We start from the raw sequence: 23,816 nt of genomic DNA, 5'->3' as shown, positions 1-23,816 counted from the left end.
CCTTGATATTTCCCTTCAGATAGCAATAATAACCCAAGATTGTTATGAAGCCTGAATATGTGACACTGAGCCACACAGGGAGAAAACCAAAAGGGATGCCTGGTCAACAGGGAAGGGCAGGGAGCAGGTTGAAGGCGGAAAGGGAGAAGTAGAGAGGCAGGTGGGTTTAGGGAGGGAATTCCAAACTTGAGATCTCGCCAGCTGGAGATTGAAAGATGATCAGGAGGCTGGAATTGGAAGAACATGGATACTTCCGCCTAACGGAGATAAGGACATGGAGCAGTCTGGAAATAAAAGATGAAAATTTTAAAATCAAGATGTTTAAGGAGCAGGAAGTGTGGGTCAGCAAGCACAGGGTGGCCAGTTTGCTGTCAGCTGGGACACAGACACCCAAGCTTCAGATGACTCCTGAGTTAGACAATAGAAATATCAATACGCATGGAGTAGGTTGACTGGCCAGCAAAGTCATCCCTAAATCTGGGGTGAGTTACCAGGAACGTGGGGAGAGTAGAAGGATCAGTGTAAATTTGTGCTTGAGGGTTGGAGGGTCTGTTTTAGTGCTGTATAATTTCATAAGGAAACTTGGCTGCAAGGCTCAACTTTATCATGATGGCCACCAACACTGAAATGTTAACATTCGGCCTGAGATGTTGACTGTACTCTTTCATAGATGCTGCCTGGCCTGCTGCGTTCCTCCAGCATTTTGTGTGTGTTGCTTGTATCTATTCTACAAGTCTCAGTTTAGAGAGAAACTCTGCTGCATAATTTGTCAATAATTACTTATAATATTCCTGAGATTCACTGCCTATAGTAAGTTTTTATTTTGGTAAGCTCATATTTGTAATGTACCAAATCATATTCAATTTGTTGATTTTTTTCTCTCTTGCATTTCTGCCCCAAATAGGTGTGAATCAATTTATTTCCAAGATAAAGAAATGGTTCAAATAGGCCAGTGGGGTGATTGCAATGCAGAACTGAAATGCTTTATTGACAGCCATTAACTAAAATCAGACAACTGTTTATAAGGTACTTTATGTAAACAATGGATTTGAATTTACTTGATTGTAAAATTTAACCGTGCTAAGTTAGAGCCCAACAAATAATACTAAATTGTTTAACAGGCTAACTGGTGTTTCTAATATAGAGTGCAAATACAGGAACTGGTTTAAACTAGTTCGGATTCTACTCCCTATATTTGCTGGTAATTCAATCCATAAAACAGTGATAGAGATGGTCTTGTGATCTTCTGCTAAATCACTTAATAGTCTCTGGTGACTTTTCACAAGAATCCTTTTTCTTGCTGTGGGGTGAAGAAAGTTTCCTTGTTGCCTTGTGGTATCAGAGGAAGAATTTTTTAAACAGGGATCAAACACTGCAAGGAAATTATGTCGAAGAGGTAGAATGTAAGGGGAAAAGTTACCTTGCAGGCAACTTTGGTAGAAGTTTGTCCCAGATTATGAACAGTTTTCATTAATGTCCATAAACTGGGAAATAAATCTGTGCTGTAAGCAGTATGGTAGTGCAGTGGTTAGCAAAACACTTTACGATGCCAGTGACCTGGGTACAATTCCTGCCGCTGTCCCTGAGGAGATTGTATGTTCTCTCCGTGACTGTGTGGGTTTCCTCCAGGTGCTCTGGTTTCCTCCCACAGTCCAAAGGTGTACCAAAGGATTAGTAGGTTAATTGGTCACATGAGTAGAAATGGGCTCGTTGGGCTGTTAGGGCTTGTTACTCTGCTGTATCTCTAAATCAGGGGTTCCAACCATTTTTTTGCCATGGACCAACACCATTAAGCAAGAGGTCTCTGGACCTAAAGTTGAAAACCTCAGGTCTAGATGAATAAAACAAATAAACCATTTGATTTTGGTATCATAGCATCAAAAACACATAAAATTGAGCATTAAGGAAACTCCACAATCTAGATCACGTCTTCTTCTCATCAGGCAGTAGGTACAGGAGCCCGAAGATTCAGCAACAGCTTCTTCCCTGGTGCTATCCGGTTCCTGAACTGATCTGAAAACTCCTGATCCTACCTTGGACTATACAACATTCATTGATATCATCACGTTCTTTTGCTTATTGTGTCATTGACAATACGTTTTGTATAATTGATGTTAGTTTAAGTTTAAGTGATTTATGTTGCTACTGCTGCAAAATGCTAATTTTCAAGGCATTAATAGCCTGGGAGTGCACATCCATGAGAATTAACTCGAACGTGAACTTCAAAGGACAATTAGTCAGAGGATCCTGGGACCAGCATGTAAGTGACACGGCAGTGCCCCTATTAGAAGTTTGTGCGCATTTGACACGTCATCTAAAACACTGACAAATGTCTACAGATGCAGAGTGACTGGTTGCATCCCTACCAGGAAGAGAAACACCAATGCCCAAGAACATAAGGACTTACAAAAGGTGATGGACATTGCTCACTCAATCACAGGCAAGGATCTCTGCACCATTGAGCACATCTACAAGGACTGGCACCATTAGAAAGCAGCATCCATCATCAAGGTCCCACACAATCAAGGTCTCGCTCTCTTCTTGCTGCTATGCTGCCATCAGGAGGAAGGTACAGGAGCCTTTGGTCCCACACCACCAGGTTTGGGGACAGTTATTAGCCTACAACCATCAGGGCGGATAACTTCTGAACCAGGGTGGGTAACTTCACTCACAACAACAGTGAACCGATTCCACAACCTGTTGACACAATTTCAGCGACTCTACAACTCTTGTTCTTAGCATTATTTATTTACTATTTATTTATTATTGTTAGTTTTTTTGTATTTGCACAGTTTGTCTTCTGCACATTGATACTTTGTCAGTCTTTGTGTGCAGTTTTTCACTGATTCTATTGTACTTCTTTGTTCTACTGTGAGTGCCTGCAAGAAAATGAATCTCAAGTTTGCATATGGTGACCCATATGTACTTTGATAAATAATTTACTTTCGAACTTTGATATAAAATAAGCAAATTCCCCTTGTAGAAGAGGGATCCAAATTTCCATCATCATGCAATGTTATCCAAACTGAGCAGCAATGGTATTAAGACAGCTGGGTAGACTATTCCACAGGAACTCTCTGGCCAGACAGTTTGCCGATTTACAGCTGTAAAGTATTTAGAATTTCAATGGAAGCAAGTCCATCATCCCATTCAACCAGAGTTGCTGTAAGTCCTCTCACCATCTGTCTTTAAATGTTGACATTGTCTTGGCTTCCGTCATTAATTCTACCACTGTCTCACGTACTTCCTCATTGTCCTAAATCTCTAACACTCAATCAATATCCTGCAACTTACCTCGCACACACTCTTGATCATAAGAAGTAGCCTGTCTCGCATTTATTTTTATTTATTTCAAGATACAGTGCAGAACTGACCCGCGCCTTCCAGCAACCCACCTATTTAGCGCTAGCCTATTCACAGAACCATTTACAATGACCAATCAGCTACTAGCTGGTATATCTTTGGACTGCGATGGGAAATCGAAGCACCTGGAGGAAACCCATGCTTTGGAAGCACGGGAAGAATGTAGAAACTTTCTTACAGAGGACGCCAGAATTGCACTATGAACTTCAATGTCCCAAGCCGTAACTACGCTAACCGCTCTGCTACTGTGGTGCCCTTGAACCCTTACGAAATCACCGAACAGTCTCCTTCATTTCCTTCAGCTCTTTCTCAATGAATTTTAGGCGCTGTAAACTTCACTCTCTTTCCTGTCCTGTTGTGCTCAGAGTCTTTGTAGATTCACTTTTGCACCTCACTCTTAAGGTCTGATTGACTAGAAACTGGCTTTTGCCTCTATTCAATCACTCCACCATGCAGCCTGTTGGAAAACCAACCTCGAAACCATTGGTAGAGCAGCAGGCCTGGGAGATGGAGTTGGGAGTGAGACCTGTGCATTGGTTAGAACTGAGGGAATTGGGATTGATTGATTTACAAGGATGTTGCTGGGACTTGATGAGCTGAGGAAAGGTTTTATAGGTTAGTACTTTATTCCCTGGAGCATGAGAGAATGAGGGGAGATCTTACAGAGCTGTACAAAATTATAAGGGGTATAGGCAGGGTTTTTCCTACACGCCGTGCTTTCTCCCCTCAGGCTGTTTGAGACTAGAACTAGAAGTCATAGGTAAAGTTTGAAAAGTGGAAAAGTCAAAGGGAATCTGAGGGGGAATTTCTTCACTCAGAGAGTAGTGAGAGTGCGAAATGAACTGCCAGCAGAAGTGGTGGATGCGGGTTCAATTGCAAAACTTAAGAGAAGTTTGGATGAGAGGGGTATGGAGGGCTATGGTCCAGGTGCAGATGGATGGGACTAAACAGAAAAATAGGTCAGCACAGACTAGATGGGCTGAAGGACCTACATCTGTGCTGTAGTGATCTATGACTCTATGATGAGTAGAAAGGTCTGGGCAAGGATTAAGGATTGGCAGACATGGTTGGACCAGAATTGCTACCATGGTGATGGGTAGCGTGTGGCAGTTGCTCGGTGATGGGTATGGTGTGGTGGTTGCTAGGTGATGGGTAGTGTGTGGCGGTTGCTAGGATGAGTAGGGTGTAGCGGTTGCTAGGTGATGGGTATAGTGTGGCGGTTGCTAGGCATGGTATCCATGCAGCAAGTGGAGTCAAGGTGGGGAGACTTGGGAGCATGAGGGCCAATAGATGTGGTGTCCTGGTGGGTGTGGATTTGGTCATGGGTTGGATCTCAGTGGAGGCATGATATCAGTTGAATGTCAGTGGTCGGGTGGGAAGAGGGATGTCAGTGGTAGGGCTGCTGCCACCAGTGAATGGTGGGGAAAATCAGGTTAGCATAAGTCTCGGTAGGGATTATATCAGCTTTGTCAAGCACAATCTTGCCTTAGGCATTCTGCATTCGCGGCTTCTAATTATTTTTTCACTTCACCTGCATACCAAATTATTTTGCCATTAATTGACGAATCTAGTTTGTCAAGGTGTGGTATACCATTGGCTTGGGATAGGGAAGATGATCACGGAGGTATAGTCGGCCGTACACGGACTGGTGGGTCCCTGGTGATCACTAAGGCAGATACGTTAGAGGTAAGCGTGGAACAAGCTGCCAACAGAAGTGGGGGATGAGGGTTAAGATACTTTGAGATAGGTGCATGGATAAAACAGAAACTGAGGGTCATGCAGGAGGGAAGAGTCAGATTTGTCTGTGGAAGGACTTCAGTTCTGAATGCTACTTACTTACTTTTATAGCTTGCACGATTTGCTTTATTTTCTCTGCACATTGGGTGTTTGACAGTAAAAATCCTTAATGGGTTCTTTTGGGTTTTGTTGTTTAGTGGCTGCCCGTAAGGAGACGAATCTCAAGGTTGTATAAGGTATATATACTTTGATAATAAATATACTTTGAACTTTAAACTTAGAGTACATTCAAGGGCTTGCACAATATAGTGGGCTGAAGGGCCTGTACTGTGCTGCAGTGCTCTATGTTCTATGTATAAATGGCCACGCAGGGAATAATGAAGCAATAAAAATCAATGGCTTATTGAACTGTCCATTTCCCTCCATTGATGCCATCTGATAACTAAGCGCAGTTAACATCAATAGCTGTTCTATATTCAATCATCTGCTAACCACTGGCAAAAGTGGGAACCATAATTAGAAGTGATTTTTCTAAACCCCACCTGTTTAAATTCTATATTAATGAAGCAAACAAAGGAACTTGTGATAATGAGAAACTCAGATTATTCATCACACTGGAACTTGAAAGTCACTGTTACATTGTCTAGTTTTGCCATATTCTGATGCACCAGTTTCACTGCTGCTGAGGCCTGTGTTATATAAATACTCCCAGGTACAAATAAAGCCACTGTGACATTAATCACTCCTACAGTGTGAAGTCATTTCTGCAATGCCATTGTTTAAGTCGAGAAGTCCAATAATAACCAGCCAGGCTCCTGTGGTTCCACTCAGTGCGTTGGAGGATATTAAAAGTAGAAGTGTTTTTTGTGTCTATGTTGGCATCATGGTGAAGGTCTTCTTATGATCCAACGTCTGCCTTGTTCTCAGTGGAGGTCTTATCAATTTTATTCCATCTGACCTCTCCTTTATTTGTGCTCATTTTCTTCATAAAATTATTTTTGGTATGGTCCACTAAGGAAGTGATTCTACAATTGAACTTGATGTATTTGTGTTTGATTGGTTTGACTTGAGTACGACGTTCTCCTAAGGGGTTGTTTATTGGTGGGTCCTCAGGAGGCTGTGGAGGCAAATCCAGAAGCCGCCGTAGTATCCAGGACATCTTCAAGGGGCAATACCTCGAAAAAGTGGCGTCCATCACCCAGGACCTGCCCCCTTCTCATTACTGCCATCAGGAAAGAGGTACAGAAGCCTGAAGGCACACACTCTATGATTCAGGAACAGCTTCTTCCCCTCTGCCATCTGATTTCTGAATGGACATTGAACCCATAAACACCACCTCACCACCTTTTAATTTTTATTTTTGTACTACTTATTTAATTATATATATGTATATGTGTGTGTGTGTGTGTGTGTGTATACAGTGTATATATATGTGTGTGTGTGTGTGTGTAATCAGTGTATATATATGTGTGTGTGTGTGTGTATACAGTGTATATATATGTGTGTGTATGTATTTATATACAGTATATATATGTGTGTGTGTGTATTTATATACAGTATATATATATGTGTGTGTGTATTCTCACTTTTTCTGCTCCATTATAGTTTATTGTATTGTACTGCTGGTGCAAAGACAAGAAGTTTCAGGTGATATTAAACCTGAGTCTGATTCTGAATCTGACATACTCGTGTACAGTGTGAGCAGGAGTGAGCGGTGACTGTGGTTAGTGGTTGGGTCTTTTGGTTGTTGAGTCTCTCCTTCCACAGCTGTCGCTTGTTCTTTGCGGCACAGCAGAGGCCGTTCTCATGTAACGCAGCTCCCTCTTGAACAGATTTCCTCCAGGGGTATCTACTCTGCAATTGTTGTGATCGATGAGGATTTAATGCCTCGCGGTTTTGAACGTGGGCAGTAACAGATGCACACTGGGCGTGAGATGAAGGCATTTTTGGTGATTTCCTTTTCTAACTGTCATTCCTTTTGCTCTTCGTTCAAGATCGAAAATTTATAAATATACTCTCTGGAAGAGATTAAACCTCAAACAACAATAATTTAGAATGATCGAGCAATTTAATCTCAAAGGACACTGTGAATCTTTGAACACAATTAATGTGGGAGCTGAACAATTACTCAGAAATTAGCCAGAAATTGGTCCACTAAGGAGATTGAAAGGAATTTGTTGAAGCCAAGGGGGCAGGTAGCAAGCTGGAAAAGTTCAGGGAGGGTATTGCAGAGGTTGGAGTCTCGGCCGTAAGGCAATAATACCCATGGAGGAGAGGTTAGATTTGGAGTGGGGGCAGATGTCTGAGTACATCCCAAGGCTTGAGCAACTTCCTGAATCTGTAAAGCAGAGATCACCACTCTGGAGGCTGTCCATACTCAGTCCCCACCATCCAGGCTTTTCCCAGATTCAGATTCATTTATTTATCACGTACACATTGAAATATGTCGTTTCCTCAGTCGTCATCTTGCTGCTGACCTCAGTCATGAAGGCAATGATACCATTTCTCATCGGGGTTATGTTGAAAGGCTCGAGGACAATGATCGAGATTGTCCCAACCTGGTTGGATGGAGCACATATTTCATCAGCAAATAAGGCAGTTCTTTGTGTCTGTCCCCTGTTTCGACAAAAGCAGGGTTGAAGAATTTGCACAACTGTAAAACTCATTCTCTGCTGTACTTTATTTGTACTCTGGTGACCTGCAGTCCAGCCGCAGTTCGCTAAGCTTCCAGTAGCATTGCAACTTGTCATCTCTGGCATCAATTTAGTATTCCCCAAGCCTTTGTAAGAGCTGGGCTTTCCGGAAACCCACTTCTTCCCAGTCGTCTGAGACGGGAAATGGGAACGAGGAGGATCGCAGATGGTCGCCTATGTTGGGAAAGTGATGAAGCAGTCAGAGTATAAACTCGATTATGCCTTGTCAGGACAACCAAAGGAACCTCCCCAGGAATGACAGCTGGTATTGATCAAATATCACTTGAGGTGGTGATCCCGTCACTAACCTGAGAGCTCTGACCATTCCGGACCATTCCGGGCTGAGAACACACGAGCTATCACCAGCCTAATCCCCTCTCACAAATCAGCTGCCTGGGTGGAAACTGGGCCAGCTCTCTTGCCGGGCAAATTAGCGGAGGAAAGCTACTTCCGATAACTTCTGACTTCACCAGCAAAAAGTGTGGGCGTACCGACTAATTCTGCTTTGTATTATCAGACAGGTTGTCCCTGGGGTTTCAAATGCCTGATTCTTAGACACACACAGATGGGAACAAAGTCCCATAAAATTAAATTCAAATGTCCGACACGTACAGACGTCAGTCCTGCAAATGGCAGAAATAGTTCAAAGTTCAAAGTAGATTTAATATCAAAGTACATATATGTCACCATATTATACCCAGAGATTCATTTTCTTGTAGGCATTCACAGTAGAACAAAGAAATACAACAGAATCAATGAAAAACTACACACAAAGACTGACAAGCAACCAGTGTGCAAAAGAAAACAAGCTGTGCAAATACAAACAAACAAACAAATAAATAATACAGGGAACATGATTTGTAGACTCCTTGAAAGTGAGTTCATAGATTGTGGAATCAGTTCAGAATTTTAGTATTTTATTCTATTTAGGGCACGGGTTCCAACCTGTTTTATGCCATGGACCCCTACCATTAACCAAGGGGTCTGTGGACCCCTACCATTAACTGAGGGGTCCGTGACCCCTACCATTAACTGAGAACCCCTGATTTAGAGATACAACGTGGAGTGGGGCCCTCCTTCCCAATGAGCCACACTGCCCAGCAACCCACCGATTTAACTGTAGCCTAATCACAGGACAACTTACAGTGACCAATTAACCTACTAACCCGGTACGCCTTCAGACTGTAAAACCTGAGCACCCGGAGGAAACGCACGCGCTTATGGGGAGGAGCGTGCAAGCTCCTTAAGGACGGCGTCGGAACTGAACTCCGAACTCCGATGCCCTGCGCCGCAGTAGCGTTGCGCTGACTGCTACGTTACCATGGTCCCCTTGAGGTGGGCGAGGTTGTCCATGCTCCTTCAGGAGCCTGATGGTTTCAGGAGCAGTGAGGCAGCAGTGTTAACTGTTGTACCATTGTTCCCCAACGCCTGCACTCAGTGCTGAATATTGACCACACTTCCACATGCAGCAGAGGGTAGAGATATCTTATCTGTACCTTCCATAATTGTCTAAATTTCCCTTTGGTCTCTCCTCAGCCTCTGAAGCTCCAGAGAGTTCAGCCACATATAGCTCACACCCTCTAATCCAAGCAGCATCATGCTAAATCTCAGGAACATTCACACCCAGAATGAAGATGATTGATGGGAAAGTCACTCAACAATGCCTGCCTGCAACTGGGTTGATTATAAGCACAAAGCTTGGATGATGCAATCAGCTTCCACCCGGCATTTTAGTGAACTACTAATCCTTCTTTAATTAAGAGACGTTGCTCTAATTTTAACTGAGACTTCCTTTTGCTGCAGTTTGTAGACACTTTGTCGACCTGGTCGCTGTGAACTGATAGGCTTTGCTGTGAATGTGTTTAATTATTCTGAGCCTTTCTGTGTGGGGTGGGGAGGCATGGTTAGTGCATCACTTGACAGCGCGAGCAATCATTGGCCAGGATTTGATTCCCACTGCTGTCTGTGAGGAGTTTATACGGTCTCCCCATGACTGCATGGGTTTCCTCCAGGTGCCCTGGTTTCCTCCCGCATTACAAAGACGTATAGGTTAGGGTTAGTGAGGCAGGGAAGTGTGCAGACGCTTGAGGCTGTCTCTGCATACAACTCAAGCAACGCATTTAGACAATGAGACCATTTGGCATAGGAACAGAATTAGGCCATTCAGCCCATCAAGTCTGCTCCTCTATTCCATCATGGCTGATTTAGTATCCCCCTCAATCCTACTCTCCTGCCTTCTCCTAGTAACCTTTTACACTTTACTATTTAAAAACTCTTACCAATCAAACTCCACTGTAAATATACCCAACATCTTGGCCTCCACAGCCATCTGTGCCAATGAACTCCACAGATTCACCACCCTCTAGCTAAAGAAATTCCTCATCATCTCTGTTCTAAATGGCTGTCTCTATATTCCACAGGTTCACCACTCTCTGTGTGAAGAAGTTTTTTCTTAGGACCGAGATTAGGAAAAACTTCTTCACACAGAGAGTGGTGAACCTGTGGAATTCTCTGCCACAGGAAACAGTTGAGGCCAGTTCATTGGCTATATTTAAGAGGGAGTTAGATATGGCCCTTGTGGCTACGGGGATCAGGGGGTATGGAGGGAAGGCTGGAGCGGGGTTCTGAGTTGGAGGATCAGCCATGATCATAATAAATGGCGGTGCAGGCTCAAAGGGCCGAATGGCCTACTCCTGCACCTATTTTCTATGTTTCTATGTTTCTATATTCAGAGACTGTGCCCTCTGGTCCTTGACTCCCCCACTTCTAGAAACATTCTCTCCACATCTATTCTGTCTAGGCCACTCAATATTCGATAGGTTTCAATGAGATCACCCCTCATTCTTCTAAACTTTAGTGAATACAGAGCCCAAAGCCATCAAATGCACCTCATACATTCAGCTTGTCATTCCCAAGATGTTCTTGTGAACCTCCACTGGAACCTCTCCAAATGCCAGTGCATGCTTTCTTCGAGAAATAGCCCAAAAACTGGTCAGACTACTCCAAGTGCAGACTGACCAATGCATTATATAGCCTCAGCATTACATCCTTGCTGTTACATTCTAGTCCCCTTAAATGTCAATGTATGTTTGATGTAATGTGACAAATAAAGCTAATCATTATTTGCCCGGTCCAGTTTCCAACTCAATGGGTCACAGTGTGGTGCTTGGTCCATCTGCCTTTGGGCTGGGTGTAATTACATCATCCCACCAGTGTTGGTGCTGTCGCTTCACAGATGCTCTTCCAATTATCACCTTGGACTACAGAGAAGCTCCTATGTTAAATCCACCTTTTATTGCCTCACAAATCGCTTGTGCTTTGCTGAAGTATTTCAAGTGGTTGAGTTAATTGTCAGCTGCACAAGTACTTGCTTGCAATAACATAACAGGTGCGTAGGGTACAGACAAGAGACAAAAGTTAAATTGCACATGAATTATGCAAGACAGTGAAGAGAAGGCAAAAGAGCAAAAAAATAACAAATAAAGATGTAGTCCAAGAGGTGGTCCATGATGTTCTGTTGCTGAGGTAGGGTTAGTGTTCGATAGGTCAGTTTAGGAATCCAACAGTTGTAAGATTTTCAATAATATGAACACTGAATGAATTATGTCTGTGTGTCTGGGCAGTGGCCTCCAAAGCCATCGGAGTACTGTACCTTTCATTAAACCCCATCAGCAGCACTACAGGTGACCCAGCTGCAACCGTGAGGCCTCCACCTTTTAGCTTTGGCCACCTGTGAAGTACTGATGGATTATGGTTGTGCTCTAGAGAATGAAGACTATCATTATCATGGCCCAAAGAATCAGTCTACTCTGGAAACGTGAGAACAAGTCTCCTGGGATGCACAGACCCCTTGCTTAATGTTATTGGTCCATGGCATAAATAAAAGGTTGGGATCCTCTGTTCTAAACCTTTCCTATTGATGTGTCCTTCAAATGTTATTGTACCAGCCTCCACCACTTTCTTTGGCAGCTTGTTCTGTAAAAGCACTATCTTCTGTGTGAAGAAGATGCCCCTTGGGTCCTTTTTAAATCTTTCCCCTCCCTCCTTGCCATCTAGTATCTGACCGACGTGTTAATCGAGCCAGATGACTGGGAATACCAATCCTGTTTAATTACTGAATTCCTTTAGTCTGAAAACACTTAAGAAAATTAATGCCATTTTGCTCATATCAGAAAGTAAAAGAGATGTGCTTAAAGAATTGAAAGTTTTGTATCTTACCGGATCAGTAGATCTCTTAGATTTGCAAATTCACAGTGTGCCCCGTTCTCAACTAGAATATGGAGAGAGAACAGACTTAGCAGAGTCCAGCAAATCAACACAAGTATTAGCAACAGTAAATGATTTCACAAACTTTCAATAAGAGTCACAACCAGAGCAAAGGAATTGCCATTCAAGGTGTAAGATACGTTCACAACCAACTGCAGAGTGGAAAGGGTCATGCTCCAGAAAGGATTCAATCTTCCAAATAAGTCAAAGTCAGAGCAAATTTATTATCAAAGCACATATACAAGTATGTCACCATACACTATCTTGAGATTCAGTTTCTTGCAAGTAGTTACAGGAAAATACAGAATGCATTAGAATTTATGAAAATCTATACCAAAGACTGACAAACAACGAATGTGCAAAAGAACACGAGTTGTGCAAAGATAAAAATATAGAGTATATATTGTCAACATGAGTTGCAGGATCCTCAAAACTGCGTCTACAGGATGGGGCACACACAAAGTGCTGGAGGAACTCAGCAAGCCACGCAGCATCTATGGAAAAGAATAAATAGTTGATGTTTTGGGTGGAGACGAGGGGGCAAAGTTCAGCATGATCATATTAAATGGTGGACAGGCTTGACAGGCCCAATGGACGACTCCTGCTCCTTTGTCTTTGTGTGTTCTGAGGGCAACTGCTGCTGCCATGAAACTGACAGAATCATCGGGAGCTCCCACCAAATGCAAACATGATACCATCGGGACATGCTGATTTGTCACATTGAGGTAAACGAGAACACAGTTTGTGGTGTAATCCAGCTGCCTTGGAAACGAAACTCTCATCAAAACTTGGGGAAAGATCCTCATATCCTTTCACTCTGCGAATGTGGAAAATGTCCCTTCTGGTTGTGCCCCTGTTTTGTGACTCCCTTTTGGATATTGTTAATCTGGTATGCTGAAATTTCAATTCACTGATTTATTTGCTGAGAACAGGGGCGGATGGCAGAGGAGTTGCGTGGCTTTGGTCATAGTGAGAACTAGGCCTCAAGCCATGGTGTCACCTGTCTACAGCTGCCAGGAGAGAGGCGTTGAAGCCAGTGCGCTCCACTGGGGGGGGGGGGGCGCGGCGCGGCGTCCATGATGGAGTCGGTGCTGCCCTCCCAGCATTCGCTCAGGAGAAGATAAGCTCTGTTGCGGTCATGTGCAGATTTTGGCGGCACTCAATGGACAAGGGCCTCAAGCCGCGGGGTTGTCTGTTTACAACTACTGGGATGGTGTGGTGCATCATCCAGGCTGGAGTGGATGCTGACGATTTCAATAGACTGAAGGGTCTGGACTATGTACATATATATTTTGTGTGGTTGTATTTTATGTGTCTCGTACATGCAAGGACTAGGCCTCAAGCCGCGGTATTGCCTGAGAGAGACATCGGAGACAGTATGCTCTCCTGGGGCAGTGTGGCCCAGCATCCGGGCTGGAGTTAGTGCTGCTTCTCCAGCGTTCACTCTGCAGAAGACAAGCTCTATTGTGGTTGACTCTAGATTGACGGCACGAAGTTTGTACTCTTTTATTGCATGATTGTGAAACCAGTTGTGCTTGTTACCATCAGTGTGCTTTGTGCTATGTGTGTCTGTTGTTACTGTCTTTTACACATTGACCTCAAATTAATACTGTTTTATTTGGCTGAGTTCATGAGTATTCATGTATGTTTGAATGATAATTAAGACTTTAAGACCTTAAGATATAGGAGCAGAATTAGGCCATTTGGCCCATCAAGTTTGCTCTGCTATTTCATCTGGGCTGATCCAATTTTTCTCTCATCTTCTCCCCGTACCCGCAATTGAACTTGAATTGAAAACATCCCAACTTTTACCTTGTCAAGCCTCCCAATGAGCTCATACGTTTGAATAAGGTTGCTCCTCATTCTTCTATTCTCCAAGGAATCCAGGCCTAAATAATTCAGTCCCTCTTGGGAACAAATCTTTCATTTTAGGAATTAACCCAGCGAGGTTCTTTTCTACTGTTTCCATCGCAACTACATCTTTTTGTAAGTCAGGGGAGCAAAACAATGTGCAGTATTCCAGGCGAGGCCTCACCAACACCCTGTACAATTACAACAAACCCCCATATTTTTCAACATCAACTCTTTTGCCGTTAGCATGCAGTTTGCCTTCTTAACTACTTGTTGGACCTATGAACCTACCTGTTAGCTTTTGTGATTCATATGCTAGGAAGGCGTAGATCTCTCTGTACTTCACTCACTTGCAGTACCTCTCTATTTAGATAGCAAACTGCCTTTGATTTCTCACACACTTCCCTGTGTTAAAATTCCATTTGCTCACTCATTCAATCTGCTTACATATGTGCTTTTCTAAAGTGCATGATCTCGCACTTGCCCACATTAAACACCATTTGCCAGTTTTTTGCCCACTCACTCAATCTATCTATATCCCACTGCAGAATCACAACGTCTTTATCACAACTTGTCTTTCGACCTATTCTCATATCATCAGCAAATTAGGAAACTTTATACACTGTTCCTTTCTCCATGTCATTAATGTAAATAATGAACAACCAAAGCCAGGAATGATCCCTGTGGTACGATGCTAATCACTTTTTTCCAGTCTGGAAAAAGAAGGATCTGCTCCATATCTCTGAGACCACCAGTTTTGACTCCATTCTGACGCCCTTCTGACACAGTGGGCTTTTGATTAATGCATCAGCTTCCTCCGCAGCACCATGTCAAAACACCTGTTAGAAAACTCAATACACTACATCTATAGGTTCTCCATTATCAACATTCCGTACTACACCCTCAAAGAGTTTGAGCAAGTTTGTCACATACTTTACTTTTCATAAAGCTGTGTTGACTATGCTTAAATACATTCAGCTTTCCTAAATGATCATACAAGCCTATAACAAGTTATTCCAAATTAATCAGCAATTTCAAATAAAATACAGTCTGACAGTTCTAAATTATCAGGCATTTCTGTGAAGTCTAAGGAAATCTTAAAAATCGGGCCACAAGCTTGAGATGGGCAGGACTGCTGATAATTCAAAGCAGCACAAGGAGCAACAGTGCCAGTTACTCTGCTGAATAAATCCAGCATTTTCCAGAATGTAGCGACAAAAGGCTGAACTTTATTTACACTCCATCACTGGGGTGTGAAAGACAAGCTCAGCATGTACAGCACATCCTTAATTGATGTTGCAAAGGTGGCAGACAGCTTCCCTTCCTTTCGTGAAGGGACTCCTGCAGCACTGAGCAATTCAGGAGGACTTCTGCTGGTGAGGCATTCCAGTATTTAGATCCTGTGACAACGACGGGCATTTTTCCTACTTTGGAATGTGTGAACATTGCAGATAGTTTTTCTAGGCATCAGCTGTCTGTGCCCTTTATGTTTATAGAGGTCACCAGTTTGAGAGGTGTTGTTAGAGAAAACCGAATAACTGCTTCTTACCCCTTCTCTTCTCCTCACCTGCCTATCACTTCCCTCTGGTGCCCCTCCTTCCCTTTCTCCCATGGTCCATTCTCCACTCCTATCACATTCCTTCTTCTTCAGCCCTTTACCTTTTCTACCTATCGCCTCCCAGTTTCTCACTTCAACGCCCTCCCCATCTTTCTTATTCTGGCTTCTTCTCCCTTCCTTTCCAGGCCTCACGAAGGGTTTAGGCCCAAAACATCCACAGTTCATTCCTTGCATAAATGCTGCCTGACCACACTCTCACCATCCTCCAGCAATCTGCATGTGTTACTCTGTATTCCCAGCAACTGTAGAACCTCTGTAGTATCTGCAATGTCTTTTTGTTAATGTAAATACTTAAATGGTCAAAGGAGGGTTCATTCAGCCACAGACTCATTCCACCGAGATGCAACACAAGGCGTCATAGGAAATCATTCCTGCCTGTGGCCATCAAACTTTACAACTCCTCCACTGGAGGGTCAGACACCCTGAGCCAATAGGCTGGTCCTGGACTTATTTCATAATTTACTGGCATAATTTACATATTACTATTTAACTATTTATGGTTCTATTACTATTTATTATTTATGGTGCAACTGTAACGAAAATCAATTTCCCCCGGGATCAATAAAGTATGACTATGACTATGACTTAAAGAGTAACCTTGCCCTGGATGCTTTTGAGCTCCCTGCATATTGTTGGAGCTGCCCTCAATCAGCAAAGGTGTGTTTGGAGGCCAGTGTGGAACAGACTGCCTCAGAAGTCAGTGCAGGCTGGCCACTCTCGCACACTTAAAATGTATCTGGATGAACACTTGAATCACCAGCATAAAAGGCAAGGGACCAGTTGCTGTTAAGGGAGATTTAGTACAGATGGGTCATTCATGGACAGAGTGGGCCAAAGGGACTGTTTCTCTGCTCTTTGAGCCTATAACCACAAATTCATGGTCCATTGGGCAACGTTGATCCCTGCCCTTCAACACACACAGCACTATACTTCTAATTACACTCATTAACCCTGTAGGGCTAGCCATCAGGCTTGCTTGCCTGGCACCAGACTCTCAAACACATAACAACATACATCAAAGTTGCTGGTGAACGCAGCAGGCCAAGCAGCATCTGTAGGAAGAGGTGCAGTCGACGTTTCAGGCCAGGACTAACTGAAGGATGAGTGAGTAAGGGATTTGAAAGTTGGAGGGGGAGGGGGAGATCCAAAATGATAGGAGAAGACAGGAGGGAGAGGGATGGAGCCGAGAGCTGGACAGGTGATAGGCAAAAGGGGATACGAGAGGATCATGGGACAGGAGGTCCGGGAAGAAAGACAAGTGGGGGGGGGGTGACCCAGAGGATGGGCAAGAGGTATATTCAGAGGGACAGAGGGAGAAAAAGGAGAGTGAGAGAAAGAATGTGTGCATAAAAATGAGTAACAGATGGGGTACGAGGGGGAGGTGGGGCCTTAGCGGAAGTTAGAGAAGTCGATGTTCATGCCGTCAGGTTGGAGGCTACCCAGATGGAATATAAGGTGTTGTTCCTCCAACCTGAGTGTGGCTTCATCTTTACAGTAGAGGAGGCCGTGGATAGACATGTCAGAATGGGAATGGGATGTGGAATTAAAATGTGCGGCCACTGGGAGATCCTGCTTTCTCTGGCGGACAGAGCGTAGATGTTCAGCAAAGCGGTCTCCCAGTCTGCGTCAGGTCTCGCCAATATATAAAATATATATATATAATATATATATAAATATATATAAATATATACAAAAAATATATAAAAGGCCACATCGGAGCACCGGACGCAGAATATCACCCCAGTCGACTCACAGGTGAAGTGAGTCAAACACACACTCTTTTACCAGGCAATCAGAGGAAAAGATCCAATGTGGTTTCCTATGCCACTTGAAAAAAGTGTAATATCCCCATCAACCCATGGGAATCCCTGATCCATGATCTTTCAGAGTGGAGGAGGAGCATTTGGAATGGTGTTGGAAACCTTGAGTCTATGCATTGAGAACAAACACCACCTCTTCTATTTGTGGAAGACACTGAGCCTCAGATCTGAAATAGGAGCAAGTCAACCTGGATACGGCAAGCATGTTGTTCAAAGTAAATTTATTACCAAAGTATGTATAGGTCACTATATACTACTCTGAGATTCATTTTTTGCAAAGATTCACAGAACAAAGAAACACAATAGAATCAATGAAAAACTACACACAGAGATGAACAAAAGGTGCAAATACAAAAAGAAAAATAAGTAATACTGTGAACCTGAGTGGTAGAGAGTTTGAAGGTGAGTCTATCGGTTGTGGAATCAGTTTAGTGTTGAGGTGAGTGAAGTTATCTACTCTGGTTCAGGAACCTGATGGTTGAAGGGCAATAACTGTTCATGAACCTGGTGGTGTGGGACCTAACGTTCCTCTACCTCCTTCTCAATGGCAGCAGCAAGAAAATAACATGGCTTGGATGGTGGGGGTTCTTGATTTCTGGTGGCAGCCCTTTTTGGAGATGGTGGGGGTGTTTTCTTCCTGTGACTGGGCTGTATCTAGGCAGACGGAGCAAAAGTTTCCAAGTAGTTCCCAATCCCACTTGAAAAAGTGCAAGATCCCCTCCAATCCTTGACCCATGTGCTTTCAAGGTGGAGGAAGAGCATTTGAGAGGGTGTTGGGAACTCTGAGACCATTCATTTGGAAAACACACAGAAGACACTCAGTCCCAGAAGCAAGTCAACCTGGACATGGTAAACAAGTGGAGAGGTTTTAAAAAATCAAATTTCTGCTTTGATATGAAGAAAAGGTTTTAGAGGTCCAAGAAGTAAGTGGCAGGATAACACCCTAAGCTCTGACCTGAACTTGGAGCCACTGTATTCATGTTATGGTCCGGTTACATTTTTGGTCGGTAGAGACTTAATTAGAGCCAAAGTGGGTTTTGCATATTGTACACACATGGGACTTGTAAAATTTTGGAAAAGAAAAAAGTTTAGCAATTATAAGTGAGTGAAATTCCTGAAGTAATAATACAATAACTTATTAAACCTATCTCATCTGTATTTTTCATATAAGTTCACTAACATAGTTTCATTTCTTCTTTAGATTTTGTACCGTATGCAGCTGTTTCTCCTAAAGGGTGCTGGTTATATTTGGAAAGTATTTTGTGGGGAAGGAATGCAACGCTAACACTACTGACAAATCTAACTGCTTTGTCAGATTGAAACTTTTCCAGTGCATTTTGTCACTTTCACAGCCTTACTCCTTTGTTTCATTTCTCCAGAATAAGGAGAAATTAATATTAATAATCTTGAGAATCTCAGTATTTAGCAGGAACTATTCAGTATCCATAGTTGCAGAATACTACTGCAAACAGGCCCTCTGGCCCATTTATTCCATGCTGAACTATTATTCTGCCTCGTCCCATCGACCTGTACCCAAACCATAGCCCTCTGTGCTCTTCCCATCCATGTACGTATCCAAATTTCTCTTGAATGTTGAAATTGAATTCAAGTCCACTACTTCCGCTGGCAACTCATTCCACACTCTTACCAAACTCTGAGCGAAGAAGTTCCCCCTCATGTTCCCCTTAAACATTTACCTTTCATCTTTAACCCATGACCTCTGGTTCTAGTCTCACTCAATCTCAATGGAAAAAGTCTGCTTTATCAAATCTCCCCTTATTCTTCCACGCTCTAGGAAATATTCAACCTTTCCATAGCGAAGAATGTCTAGTCAGTTCCAGGTTTGTAGCTACCTTAGGCCTTTCCTTACAATGCATTAAACATCAGGCTAACACTTTGTATTCTGTCTGGTTAGCCTCCAACCTGAACATTGATTTCTCTAACTTCCGGTAATTTCTTCCCCTTCCCCTTTCTTCCATTCCCTATTCTGCCTTCCCTCCTACCTCCTATCACCCTTCTCTGGTGCCCCTCCTTCTTTCCTTTTTCCCATGGTCCACTCTCATCTCCTATCAGATTCTTTCTTCTTCAGCCCTTAACCTTGTCCACCTATCACCTACCAGGTTCTCATTCACCTACCCACCTACTTTCCCCCTCACCTGCCTTCACCTATCACCTACTAGCTTATACTACTTCCCAACCTTTCATCTTCTTATCCTAGCTTCTTCTCCCTTCCCTTCCAGTCCTGATGAAGGGTCTCAACCAATAATGTCAACAATAATCTCTTACTATACCTTCTTTCAGTCAGTCCTGATGAAGGATCTCAACCAATAATCTCTAACTATCTCTTCTTTCAGTCAGTCCTGACGAAGGGTCTCGGCACGACACATCCACTGTACTTCTTCCTATAGATGCTGTCTGGCCTGCTGCATTCCACCAGCATTTTGTGTGTGTTGCTTGAATTTCCAGCATCTGCAGATTTCCTCGTGTTTGCAATAATGTTGATTCTTTGTTCATATCCACAGATGTTGCCTGACCTGCTGAGTTCCTCCAGCATTTTGTGTGTGTTACTCTGAATGCCCAGCGTCTACAGAATCCCTGGTGTTCTATGTTCAAAGGCCACCAGCTAGATCCCAAGCCCCAACTCGTTCCACTGTACTCACAGAATATCACTGCATTGCTAATCTGGCAAAGTAACTGGAATCCAAAAACTCTGATCTTTGGCAGCTGAATGGGCCAGTGTGAATGTGCAGCCTGCACACTTCCGTCAATGACCAGCACACAGTCTGCTTGCGTGAAGGGAAGTGGCAGAAATGGGGCAGTGAGAACGAGGGAGGGAAACTGGGTGAAACGCAGAGGGAGGAAGGCCTTATGAGGAAGAGATAAAAGGGGGAGAAGCAAAAGAGTGAGGGGGAGAGATGGGAGAGGGAAAGGTGTGAGGGGGATGGGAGAGGGTAAGCTGTGAGAGAGAAAAAAAATTCTACTGCCTGTACATAAGAAGATGAAGGAACAATTGTGCTTCAGTTTTTATTCCCAAGTAACTAGCATCTTACACCATTCTGGAGGAGATGGAAGTCTTAATGTTTCCTGCATGAACGAGTTATTTTGATTTGAGCCACCCACCAAGGATTTTTTTTACAAAAATAGTAGAGGTTAAATACTTCAAAAAACTATACAGTAATAGTGCTCCACTGTTAACAAGATACACAGTTCCTTTAAGCCATTAGGGTATGTTTGCACTGCTTTCCTGTTGCATTTAATTGTGGTTTCTTGGGTGAGTGTTTAGTCAGCAAAGACTTGGCTCCCTGCTAAAACTGAACAATTTTGAGTTTAGGGAATATATTTCAAATTGACGTTAATTTGTGGTAAGAGGAGTACTATTTAGAAGCCAATTATGTAGCCGATTCCTACATCATGCTAACCACAGTAGAATCTTTTCTGTTTATGAAGCACAGGAGAAATATACAATGGCTGTGAACACCAATTCACTTACCCAATGGTAATAGTGAAAAGAGGGCATAGCCTCAATGGTGGGGGTCTGTAATGACGGATGCTACTTTCTTGTGACAGTGCTCCATATCAATGTACTCAGTGGTGGGGAGGGCTTTGCACGTGATGGACAGGTCTGTATCTATGTGAATGCCTCTAGGAATGGTGCTGTTTATAAACGTGATGCTTGCTGCATGCTGTAATTCAAATGGCGAACTAACAAACCATTCATGGTGCCCGCAGTTTCCTTCTGAGGCCCATGGTTGTACTCAAACCTGACCCAAGCACTTTCGCTGGTGGCCCCGATAGGCACACTTGTTCTGTCAACCTTTGTTCAGTAATCCACGGCCATTCTCAACGTGAGTAAGCCACTCTCACAGAAATGGTTCCACCTGCTATGCTTGTCAAGATGCCCATCCAAGCTTGTTCTATTTGCCTGGATTTGGCCTTCCACACTGTGCAAAATTCTGAGGAACAGGGGTGCCTAAGACTCTTGAACAATGCTATCATAATTTTAAATGTTGCCCTACTGCTGCCACAACAAAAAAAAAACAAATTTCATGACATATGTGAGTGATGATAAACCTGATTCTGATATGGGTCTCTACTGTGGACTGAGAGTGGGAAGGGGGCAGGGAGAGGGGAATCATGGTTGGGAAAAGGGAAAGGAAGAGGGGAGGGAGTGGAAAACCACCAGAGGGACATTCTGTGATGATCTATAAACCAATTGTTTGGAATCAAATGACCTTACCTCGTGTCTCAGGGCTGGGTGTGTCTGCACACACCGCCCACAGCACTCCTTCTCTGCCACCTGTCCCATGCCCCTCTGCGGTGCTTTGTTCCCACCAGAGTTACAAACTTGCTCTCTGCTCCACGTTGACAAATACAGTACTGTGCAAAAGTCTTAGCGACCCTAGCTATATATATGTGCCTAAGACTTTTGCACAGTACAGTATACCCTTCTAAACTATGTACCTGTCCATGTGTCTTTGAAACTTTGTTAATGTAGCTGCCTCAATCACTTCCTCTGGCTGTTCATTCCATATACGGACCACCTCTGGGTGAAAAGCATTGGCCCTTGGGTTTCTATTTCATCTCTCCTATCTCAGCTTAGACCTATGCCTTCTTGTTCCTGATTCCATAACCCTGTGAAAAAGAGGGTTCTCAAGGCAAAGGAGCTATCGGCAAAGTGAGTAAACCATTTTCAATGCTATTGTCGTGCAGAACCTGAAAAGCTCGAGGCAGCAGTTCCAGAGGTTACTGAGAACGTGAAGGAAAAAGGTCTCTGAGGTTATGGGGAAAGAGGGAAGGGAACTGGACTTGCTGGCTTGTTCTTTCACAGGCGTGAGGGGTCAAACAATCTCTGGCTTGGACTAAAAGCTGCATCATCACTCGACACATTCCAATATGAACTACTTGTACAAAGACATCATAAAGGGAACTACACTCTGTGGCCGCTTAATTAGGTACGAGTGGAACCTGGTGTGATCTTCTGCTGCTGTAGCCCATCTACTTCAAGGTTTGATGTGTTGTATATTCAGAGATGCTCTTCTGCACACCACTGTTGTAACATGTGGTTATTTGAGTTACTGCAACCTTCCTTTCATCTTGAACCAGTCCACCCATTCTCCTCTGACTTCTCTCATTAACAGGGAATTTTCGTCAACATAATTGTCACTCACTAGATTTTTTTTTTTGCTTTTTGCACCATTCCCTGTAAACTCTAGAGACTGTTGTGCATAAAAATCCCAGGAGATCAGCAGTTTCTGAGATACTCAAACCACCCTCTCTGGCACCAACAATCATTCCACAGTCAAAGCCACTTAGGTCACATTTCTTCCCCATTCTGATGTTTGGTCTGAACAACAACTGAACCTCTCGACCATGTCTGCATGCTTTTATGCATTGAGTTGCAGCCATTGATTGGCCGATTAGGCATTTGCATTAATTAGCAGGTGTACAAGCGTACCTAATAAAGTGGTCACTGAGTGTACGTTTACCAGCATACTGAACTGAGTGTTATGATACCACAGCAAATCATTCAATATTTGAACTTATGTAAGGTCACAGTTGCCACTTAACCAAATTATTGCTTTTTATTCCTTCCCATTTCCTTGTTTCATATTTTCAACATCTGCAGCTTTTTAACACTGTGAGGAGTTACGTCATCTTGAAAGAACGACTCAAATCACTTGGAAGTATTTCATGAATTATTGTGACTGATCAAGCACTGTTGTCACCAATGGTTGGTTAGAAGCAGCAGATTAACAGTGCTATACCTTTCAAGAGAACACTAAAGAAGATTCAAAGCCACTCCAGTGATCATCTTTAGAGAGATACTCCGGTTTCTACAGTAAATGTTCAGTAAGCTTTTAATTAACGAATGAATCTGGAATTGTACACATTCACATCAAAATCCTATATCTGCTAAAAGAAAATGAATCTCAAGGTAGTAGATGGTGACAAGTATGTAGTATGACAATAAAATTACTTTGAACATAGAACTTTTTAAACCCCACACTTTAAAAGCACTTGGATTAGTGTTGAGCCTTACACATCCTCCCTCTAAGAGGAGCACAACCTTGTCGTAGAGTTTGGAGGCTTGTGTGCCTCAATGACCCAGAGAACTATGTTGGCTGGAGTCAGGGCTTTACGCTTTGCCTCTTGGTAGGGCCACTCAAGCCAAACAGGTCAAAGGGTAGAGGTCAAAGAGTGGTCCACCGGTCCTCCAGGTTCGTGGGTGGGGTGGGGGTTCAGCTCAGAGCTAACAAACCTGACTAATCAAACAAAACTGTTATGGAAACAGCAATGATGAATCATTCTACATCTTAGTGCAATGGTATTCCTGAATCTCCATTCGGAACTTGTGTGACTGACAGTGAAAACTGATCTGACGTGATGAAGGAAGCCTTGAAACACCACCAGAGATGGAGGACCTTCATTGCTGCTCTAAACAACAGTGGCGTAGTGGGGAGTAAGTAA

At 43.3% G+C, this 23,816-nt stretch overlaps 2 protein-coding genes across 7 annotated transcripts in view; one reads left to right on the top strand and one right to left on the bottom strand.

Moving 5' to 3' along the window:
* LOC134352093 (putative protein MSS51 homolog, mitochondrial) overlaps positions 1-9,449 on the top strand; it is an 88,724-nt gene extending 79,275 nt beyond the window's left edge. For all 3 annotated transcript variants that reach the window (XM_063059270.1, XM_063059271.1, XM_063059267.1), the window contains one exon: positions 9,330-9,449. The gene's annotated coding sequence lies outside the window, so the exon portion shown is untranslated. The remainder of the gene's footprint in view (positions 1-9,329) is intronic.
* Positions 1-23,816, bottom strand: part of LOC134352092 (septin-9-like) — a 585,694-nt gene that overhangs the window by 8,448 nt on the left and 553,430 nt on the right. For all 4 annotated transcript variants that reach the window (XM_063059263.1, XM_063059262.1, XM_063059265.1 and 1 more), the window contains one exon: positions 12,012-12,063. In XM_063059263.1, the coding sequence (XP_062915333.1) occupies positions 12,012-12,063 (52 nt within the window). The remainder of the gene's footprint in view (positions 1-12,011; positions 12,064-23,816) is intronic.

Source organism: Mobula hypostoma, chromosome 9, assembly GCF_963921235.1.
Source record: "Mobula hypostoma chromosome 9, sMobHyp1.1, whole genome shotgun sequence".
In the NCBI taxonomy this organism is placed as follows: domain Eukaryota; kingdom Metazoa; phylum Chordata; class Chondrichthyes; order Myliobatiformes; family Myliobatidae; genus Mobula; species Mobula hypostoma.
Note: the sequence above shows the minus strand (reverse complement) of the source record. Positions and strands in the feature narration are given on the sequence as shown.